Genomic DNA, 9,959 nt, shown 5'->3' with positions numbered 1-9,959 from the left:
TAACCTTACAGTATATCACACTTATCTTAGTCCAGAGTCTATATGATAACTTAATGACTGCCATAAGATCTACTACTAGTTGGATTAGGGTTGAGTTGCGTGATTGTAACACTGAATGCCTCACTATTAGATTAGCAGAGGTGGTTATAAAGAACTCTTCTCCACTTGTAACACTGTCACGATGAAGGTCCTGGTAGGATGTCTTTCTCTAGGTTGGTTGGCTGTTTTTTGGAGCTGCAGCAATGCGGAGCAACAGGAGTTCATGTTGCTTGCAGGCCCTCTGATCCCTGGCCAGACTTTACCTTTAGGGTCTTCAGGTGAAGACGATACGTTTATCTGCGGAGGTCCACTTCCACAACAATCCATAGACTACTTTCTGTATCTTCAGAGCAGAGGGGTGACCCACTTTAAAGTTCCCCTTTCCTGGTCACACATCCTTCCCACAGGAGACTCCAACCAGCCACACGAGGACACCGTGACATGCTACAAGACACTTGTGCAGCAGCTGACTGAATTGGGCATCAAACCTCTGCTGGTTCTCCACCACTCTGCTGTACCAGAAGTCTTCAGAGGCAGATATGGAGGCTGGGAGAATCCATTACTGGTGCAGATGTTTGAGCAGTATGCAGGATTTGTGTTCAATACATTTAGGGATCTTGTGGACACATTTGTCACGTTCAGTCACCTGCATGAGCTACATAATGAAGAGCAACTTCAAAATGCTCTCCAGTCCCATGCAAACGTTTACAATGTCTATCATCAAATGTCCGAAGGTAAGACTTGAGTTTATCCATTTGTTTAATATGTACACAAAACAGAACAGGGTTAGTTGTCTCAGTAGGTTTTGATTTCAAAGTCCAATTTACAGAACTCAATAAAACCACACTATTATGAAAGCTTGAAAAGTTTCGTAGGGCATTTTTTTCCCCCTCAAGTCCCCAATCAGGTTGTCACATGCATCTTGAATGTAGTTTTATACAAATTCAATTACTTAAGATTTCTGTAAAACAATATAATGGTTTGTTATTTTTGTATGGTGCAAACAAAATTAGCATAGCATGCATACATAGCACGTGCAAAAAATTTTTATAGTTCAAATGTAGCTGAAAAAAAACACTAAATAGCTCATTTTATGGTTCATTGTGACAACTTACCCTGCAGCATGTGCATGGTCAATGGAAATGTTTTGGAAATGTTCAAAAGCTTTTTGTAGGCAAGACTTTCAAAATATACTTTATATTATTTTAATCATATTCACTGGAATAAAAGTGTAACAACTAACATCTGTCTCCATATTACATAGGTCTTTATAACAGTGCAATGATGGTCACTCATAGTCATGTTTTTGTTTTGTTTTTTTAGCACTTAATTTGTCTCTTGGGATCAGAGCCAATGATGTTAACTTGATTTCTCAAGCGGGGTCAAAAATCATGGTAAAAGTTCAAGGCAGAATGTCATATATATATATAGTTACATGTAATAGTTAATATTATGTACTTTATCATGTGCTTCTCTTATCTCACCATCAGGCATATGTGGATTTCCTCACTGTACACGTGCAGTACAACTGCAAATTGCAGACAGCTCTTACCGAGGAATTGAGGAAGTTACAGGTATGTGATCTATATGGCTCTTGAAGGATTATATAATCAACTTCGCAATAGATCAGCCCAGTAAAAAGCCATCAGATTCCATTAGACTTCATAACTCAACTTGTTTTTAATATTCAAATACCACTTAAATTGTCTGACGTGACAGAAAACGTTCCAGGTCACCAAAATGACACTGACACTCTTGTTTCAGATTGGCAGTGGTCAAAAGTCCATTCTTATGTATCAGTTGACTGTCAAGGACTGTGATGGAAATGAAAATAATTTCCAGCCACTTACTACAATTCTTGGAGGTAAATGTTAGCTTATTTCTTTAAGTTATGTGTCCAAATTCTAAAATATCATGTAGTAACCTAGTATTATTTATTGATGTCAGTTTTACAGAACAAAGATCTTCACATCATAGGCTGTGACATAACACAGCTTTTTGAGAAGCTAGATCAGGAAGAAACACTCAAAAGGTAAAGCTAAGACCAAAAAGGGTACTTATATGCAGTATATAATGACTATTTTTTAAGTGAAAATAAGAATGTTCTCATCCAGTTTGCAGGAGGAAAATACTGAAACTGTTGTCCATCAGAAATCAGCTTCTGCATTCTCATACCAGAAGGTCTGGGAGAAATTCAGAAGTCAAAGCGAAGCTGAGCGCGATCAGTTCCTGAATGGCTCATTCCAGGTTGATTTTGAATGGTCCGTCTCCAGTGAGAGTTTCAAAGTGGAGGGTGGATGGGCTGAACACGGAAAGGGTGAGACCATATGGGACCGTTTTAGCCAAAAGGGTCACGTCTTTGACAACCAGACCACTGATTTGGCCTGTGATAGTTATCACAAGGTGGACTATGATGTGTATCTGCTTAGGGGCATGATGGCACCTAATTATCAATTCTCAATTTCCTGGGCTCGCATTTTCCCCACTGGACGCAGAGAAAGTTTGGTTGAAAAGGGGGCTACTTATTATGACAAGATGATTAACACCCTTCTACAATCAGGCATCGAGCCCACTGTTACCCTGCATCATTGGGACCTTCCCCAAGCTCTGCAGGACTCAGGAGGCTGGATTAATGACTCTATTGTGGAAGCTTTCAAAGAATTTTCGGACTTTTGCTTCTCTCGTTATGGAGACAGAGTCAAAACATGGATCACATTCGGCAGCCCCTGGGTAGTGAGCAACCTGGGGTATGGAACAGGGGAACATCCCCCAAGTATGAGTGACCCAATAATAGCCTCTTACAAGGTGTGTCTGTCAATCTGAGAGAGAACCATCTATTTCATGGTTTTAGAAAGTGTATATTGACAATGCTTTGCTTGTTTTCACAGGTGACGCATAACATTCTGAAATCTCATGCTGAAGCCTGGCATATTTATAATGATAAATACAGGAAACTGCATGGTGGAAAAGTGGGCATTGCTCTTCACTCTGATTGGGCAGAGCCGTTGAATCCCTCAAGTGATCAGGATATAGCAGCAGCTGAGCGTTATCTGAACTTCATGCTGGGCTGGTTTGCTCATCCCATATTTGTAGATGGAGACTATCCAGCCGTGCTAAAGGAACAAATTGAGAAAAAGAAAGATGTCTGTGGTAAAGAGCTGGCAAGACTCCCTGTCTTCACTGAGGCTGAGAAACAAAGAATCCGAGGCACAGCTGATTTCTTCGGGCTTAACCACCACACTTCCCGACTGATTAGTGAGAGCTTGAATAGCTGTGAGGCTGGACCAAATCATGTTGGGGACTTTCAGGCTCACATTGACCCCACATGGCCCTCCACAGCTTCTGACCAGATCCAGTCAGTTCCGTGGGGGCTTCGGCGGTTATTGAACTACATCTTTTTAGAGTACACATCCATAACAAAGGTGCCCATCTACATCACAGGAAATGGAATGCCAACTGATTACAATGGTGATGTGCTCAATGACACTCAGCGTGTCGAGTATCTCAAAGCTTACATTAATGAAGCAATGAAAGGTAGGTATTTTAAGAGAAGTGGTCAGTGTTTAAAACAAAGTGAAATCAGAGGTTATTGCATGGCCTAAAACCAAGGTCTGTAAAATATTTATTGCAGATATTAACATTTTTATATTTGTTAGGTATTTATTATTTAGCATTAGTTATTTCCAGGCCAAAAAAAATCCCTATAATGGAATCCATGTATAGATTGAGTCTCTCAAAAATGAGAAAAAATTGTACCATCATAATAGGGATTTACACATTTGAACTTTTCTGCTTAGAGCATTTCCTTGGTCTTTTTATGGATCTAATTATTGCCCCAATGCCACCCACATCTAGAAATTGAATCAATGAATAATTCTTGAAATACAATACACTAAAAAGGTTTCCAAATAGGAAGATTTTGATCTGGAAATAATGAATTATTCAGGGGGCTGAAAATATATGGAAATGTTAGAATCTGCAATAATTTTACCAACGACAAAGCAGCAAGCTATGAACAAACATGGGGGGATTTGTTTATAGCCTTTTTGGATTTGACACAGACTGACCTTAAACCAATCCTCTACAAATTTAACAAAACCATTGCCAAACCTTAACATTGGAATATATACAATATTACAAGATCCCTATCTAAAGTCCATTAACTACTTCTTTCTGCCTTAACAGCTGTGCATTTGGATGATGTTGTCGTCCAGAGGTTTACAGTCCAGTCTCTTCTGGATGGTTTTGAGGGTCCTCAAGGCTACAGTCAACGATTTGGATTGCACTATGTGAACTTTGATGATCCTGACAGGCCAAGAACCCCAAAAGAATCAGCATATTACTATTCAAAGGTGATTGAGAGTAACGGGTTTGCTGAGACTGCAACAAGCCCTAAGATGCAAATCTATGGAAATAAAATTGAGAGAACAAGACTCCCTAGTCAACCGCCATCTGAAGTTCCTTCAAAATCCAAGGTCGTTTGGGGAAAGTTCTCCCCTCAGACCAAGTTTGAGAGACAGCTTTATCACTATGGAACATTTCCAGAAGGATTCCATTGGGGTGTCTCGTCTTCAGCATACCAGGTTGAGGGTGGCTGGAATGCAGATGGAAAAGGACCAAGTGTTTGGGATAATTTTACTCAAACTGGTAATATCCCAAACAATGACGATGGTAATGTTGCATGTGACAGCTACAATAAAATAGATGTGGATATACACATGTTGAGAGCCCTAAAAGTGAAGACATATAGATTCTCCTTGTCATGGTCTCGAATTTTTCCCAGTGGTTATAAATCCTCGCTTAACCAGAAGGGGGTGGACTACTACAACAGGCTCATAGACCGCCTAATAGCAAACAATATCACACCCATGGTGACTCTCTACCATTGGGACCTGCCACAAGCTTTACAGGACATCAACGGTTGGGACAACCCCGAATTGATTAACATATTCAATGAATATTGTGACTTCTGTTATGCAACATTTGGAAACAGGGTGAAGTTTTGGATCACATTTAATGAACCCCAGACAATTGCATGGTCGGGATATGGACTTGGTCAGATTCCACCTAACGTGAGACAACCCGGAGATGCTCCATACAGGGTTGCACACAACCTCCTAAAAGCTCATGCACAAGCGTATCATACCTATGATGAGAAATACAGGGCATCTCAAGGAGGTCTGGTATCAATTAGTCTAAATGCTGAATGGGCAGAACCCCAAGATGTCAACATTCCTCGAGAGGTGGTGGCAGCTGATCGAGCCCTTCAGTTCCAACTAGGCTGGTTTGCACATCCTATATATAAAAATGGTGACTACCCTGACGCCATGAAGTGGCAGGTCGGCAACAAGAGTGAACTTCAAGGCTTAACAGGATCCCGCTTGCCTTCTTTCACTGACGAAGACAAAGCCTTTATCCAAGGAACAGCTGATGTATTCTGCATTAACACATACACAACCAAAGTTGTGCGCCATGTGACCAGCAGACTTAATATTGTGTCTTATGAGACTGATCAGGATGTTGAGAAGGACAATGCAGATGGCTCTGAAAATACAGCTGTTGCTTGGGGACTCAGGAGACTTCTTAACTGGTTAAAGGAAGAGTATGGAGACCCTGAGATTTATGTAACGGAAAATGGTGTGGCTACAGGCACTGCCATAACGGTTGATGATACTGATCGAATATTCTTCCTGAAGACCTATGTTGATGAGGCTCTTAAAGGTATGCTAACAATGGTTCTCTTTCTCTAACAGTGCATGCATATGTATTTTTTTGCATCTACAGTAATCTCCTTACAAATCTTTCTAAATGTATTCTAAATTTTGAACCAAATACATATGGGAATTTTTTTTAATGATATAAGAATATTTTATATTCTATTTATATTTTAGTTATTAGAAGTATAAATAATACTTCTATATAATAGAATAACTGTACAAAAGTGTGAATTATTTCTGACAACAAATAAGATTGATATTACAAAATGCAGGCTGTATAGAGTGACTTACTTTGTGCAAACATCATGCTTGTTCTAAGACGAGGTCGCATGAAAAGCCCTTACCTGGGTATATTTTATGCAAAAAAAGATGTGTGTGAACACTCCCTCATTTAGAATAATCCAGATTCAGCAACATATTAACGAACGAGGGTAAAAACAAAGTTATGTGCGTTTGCACCTGTTAATCCCGTGGGAATTTTGCATAAACATTTTCTGCGCTCATAAATACACAAAATGTACAATTTGAATAATGAGTGGGGCTTAATGTTTGTAATAGTGTTAAATTGTTAATTTGACACACATTTACATGCATTCACTTTTTAGCGCACAACTTGGATGGAGTACGTATTAAGGGTTACATTGCCAGCTCTCTAATGGACTCCTTTGAGTGGCTGAATGGCTACACTGTTGGCTATGGACTTCACCATGTGAACTTTAAACTTTCAAATCGGCCGAGAACTCCAAAACGCTCAGCTCACCTCTACTTTGATATAATGAGAAATAATGGCTTTCCACTGCCAGTGGAGGAAGAAATGTTATATGGACATTTCCCAGAGGGATTTATATGGAGCACAGCAACAGCTGCATATCAGGTACATTTAAACAAATACTTTTCTTTTTTTTTTAGCATATTTTATCAAATGAAGACATTTTTGTTTCATGTTATGCTCTAACACCACAGATAGAGGGTGCCTGGAGAGCAGATGGAAAGGGTCTCAGCATTTGGGACACATTTACACACACTGCTTTAAAGATATCGCTGGATGAAAATGGTGACATTGCCTGTGACAGCTACAACAAGATCGCTGAGGATATCAATAATCTCAAAACACTGAGGGTCAACCACTACCGGTTTTCTATTTCATGGCCCAGAATTATGCCGGATGGAACAAACAGGAGAATTAATGAAGCTGGACTTAACTACTATCATAGACTAGTAGATGCTCTATTGGCAGCCAATATCAAGCCACAGGTAGACTATTTTGAAATAATTTGCATGCAAAAATTTGCCTTTGTAACCTAAAATAATTTAACACGTTTCTGACTGTCTTTTAATCATTTTGTCATCTGACAGGTGACTTTGTACCACTGGGATCTCCCACAAGCACTCCAGGATGTTGGTGGCTGGGAGAATGACACTATTGTCGACAGGTTTAGAGACTATGCTGATGTTGTATTTAACAGTCTGGGGGACAAAGTAAAGTTCTGGATCACTATAAATGAACCCTACAATGTTGCAATGGTCGGCCATGGCTATGGAAGTGCAGCACCAGGTATCGTTCGCTTTAAGAACTATACTTTTACTCTTTGTACTATATGACTTATCAGTTTCAGTGTTAACAGTTAATAATGCAACATAAGGTTCTTGATGATCTATTTATGTTCAGGTATAAGTTTCAGACCGGGCACTGCACCATATATTGTGGCGCACAACCTCATCAAGGCTCATGCTGAGGCCTGGCATCTGTATAATGACAAGTATCGTGCAAAACATGGTGGCATTGTTGGCATCACCATTAACTCTGACTGGGCTGAACCAAGAAACCCATACAAACAGGAAGATGTGGATGCTGCCGTGCGTGTAGTTCAGGTACAGATTTGTAGTTCGACCACATAAACATGTCTGTAGCCATGTGCATTAAATAAACAATAAGCACTTCTCTTCTCGAAAACAGTTCCAGATTGGTTGGTTTGCTCATCCGGTGTTCAATGGAGATTACAGTGATTTAATGAAAGACATAATTCGAGAGAGAAGTTTAGCAGCTGGCCAACCTCAGTCGAGGTAAGACTGACTCGTTTGTGAGTAATTTGAAGCTTTGCATTCAAAAGATTATGCGTTTAGAAATGCTTTTACATTTGCATTTCACATCGAACAGGCTTCCAGAATTTACCCCTGCGGAAGTAGCGAGGATTAAGGGAACTCATGATTATTTTGGATTCAACCACTACACCACTGTCTTAGCGTATAACATGGACTACAAAAACCTCCAGCACTATGATGCAGACAGGTAACCTTTTAGTTTGAATCCACATTGTTCAACTCTTTCAGGCCCAATTTGTTTAAAACAATCAATCAAAGCAGCTTTACAGAAAATCATGATGTTATAATATATTCATGCCTCATAGTCACATTTAGCAAAGTAGAGCTGGGCGATAATATAGTTTACATTTTGTAATGATACAAGCAATCACACTGTTGAGATTATATATTGAGATTTCCTATATATAGCAGTGGTTCTCAACGAGGGGACCGGGGCCCACTAGGGGGCCTCAACAAGCTTCCAACGGAGCCTCAAGATGACTAAAAAATGTTTTAAAATAAGCTAAAACAAGCATGAAAATAATCTAAAGGTAATACTTGTACTTCTTATTATATGGTTATTTTTATAATCTGTCTTGTTATCCCAAGCTTTAAAATATTTAATCGGGTAGACATTGTGAGCGGGGGTGGGGGTCTTTGAAGTAAAAAAGGCTGAGATCCACTGCTATATAATATATATCGTCTAACGTGAGTACACTGTATGCAAATAAAGTTGGACATACTTATATATCCAATATACTAATATAGTTACATATTTTGCCATCTATTCCAGGGGTGCAGGAACTGTAACGGATCGTACATGGCTGGATTCTGGATCCTTCTGGTTGAAAGTAACTCCTGTGGGATTTCGAAAAATTCTGAATTTCATTAAGGAGGAATATGGAAACCCGACCATTTACATTACAGAAAATGGCGTATCAGAACGAGGGCCAGTGAATCTGAACGACGTCCACCGTATCCACTATTATGATAACTATATCAATCAGGCCCTGAAAGGTAGAGATGTACACAGTATTAAACAAGAGATTTCTGTGGCGCTTTTCCATGCATTTTTAATATTATTGTTTTTCATTTCATTCTTTAGCGTATTTGCTGGATGCTGTGGACATCCGTGGCTACTCTGCTTGGACACTGATGGACAATCTGGAATGGGCGACGGGTTTTGATGATAGATTTGGCTTTTTCTATATAAATCGATCAGATCCCACTTTACCACGTATTCCTAAGAAATCTGTCTGGAACTATGCTACAATAATCAACTGCAATGGCTTCATAAGTCCAGGAGAAAGTCCCCATGAATGTCAGGTCCATGAACCCGAAGGTGAGGTCCCGGGTACGTTCCATCTGTCTGTCTGTCTCTCTGTTTATCTATTAACCGAATCTTTTCTGGTTTACAGAGACTATTCCTCCTGGTGGGGAACTGTCAGTCAGTTTCTTGGGTTTGGAAGTGTCAGGTCCTGATGCTGAACTGGCTCTCAATGTCCTCTTCAGTCTCACTGTTATTGCTGCAGTCGCTGTTGTCCTCTTGGTTTTCGGACTTGTCAAGGCATCCAAGAAACAAAAACGTCCAGTAGAGGAACACATTGACCTTGTAAAAAAAGATAAGTTCTGAACATAATATATGCTATACCAATCATCTCAATATATATATATATATATATATATATATATATTTATATATTTTTTTTTTTTTTTTTTTTTTTTTGGTTAAATTTACATTTTGTGTAAAGATAATTATATAAAAAATTATGTCATTCATAAACCTGAATAAAACAAGAAATTATTGTTTGCATAATAATGTTACCTTCACAGTAGGGCTGAATCTTCCTATAAAAAACTGTCAATGTTAAATGTCATTCATTTGACGTTTAATATGAAAAATAAATATCAGTATCTGCATCAGTTTCTTAACTTTATCTGCCTCAGTTGCAATGTACTGAGTATTTAATGCAAACTGCAAATCTGAGTCAACTTATATCCTTTACTTTACAGGGAATATATCACAAATGATCACAAGTGACGCTGTATTTTGAAACATTATGATATAATGTTAGATTCCGTATATTATTACATATGGTTTTCATTTATCAATTGCATGAG

General features: G+C 39.0%; 1 protein-coding gene across 1 annotated transcript; it reads left to right on the top strand.

Moving 5' to 3' along the window:
* Window positions 1-181: 181 nt before the first annotated feature.
* LOC307001835 (lactase/phlorizin hydrolase-like) lies at window positions 182-9,442 on the top strand (the record flags this gene model as incomplete). The annotated part of the gene is made up of 16 exons (XM_079618823.1): window positions 182-773; window positions 1,363-1,433; window positions 1,530-1,613; window positions 1,804-1,903; window positions 1,987-2,071; window positions 2,154-2,844; window positions 2,928-3,573; window positions 4,225-5,760; window positions 6,362-6,630; window positions 6,720-7,010; window positions 7,113-7,311; window positions 7,426-7,628; window positions 7,714-7,820; window positions 7,915-8,046; window positions 8,632-8,855; window positions 8,944-9,442. The coding sequence occupies 16 exons, from the start codon at window positions 182-184 to the stop codon at window positions 9,318-9,320; spliced, it is 5,607 nt and encodes a 1,868-aa protein (XP_079474949.1). The 3' UTR covers window positions 9,321-9,442.
* Between the last annotated feature and the right edge of the window lie 517 nt (window positions 9,443-9,959).

Source organism: Phoxinus phoxinus (genome assembly GCF_949152265.1).
Source record: "Phoxinus phoxinus genome assembly, chromosome: 7".
Taxonomy (NCBI): Eukaryota; Metazoa; Chordata; class Actinopteri; order Cypriniformes; family Leuciscidae; genus Phoxinus; species Phoxinus phoxinus.
Note: the sequence above shows the minus strand (reverse complement) of the source record. Positions and strands in the feature narration are given on the sequence as shown.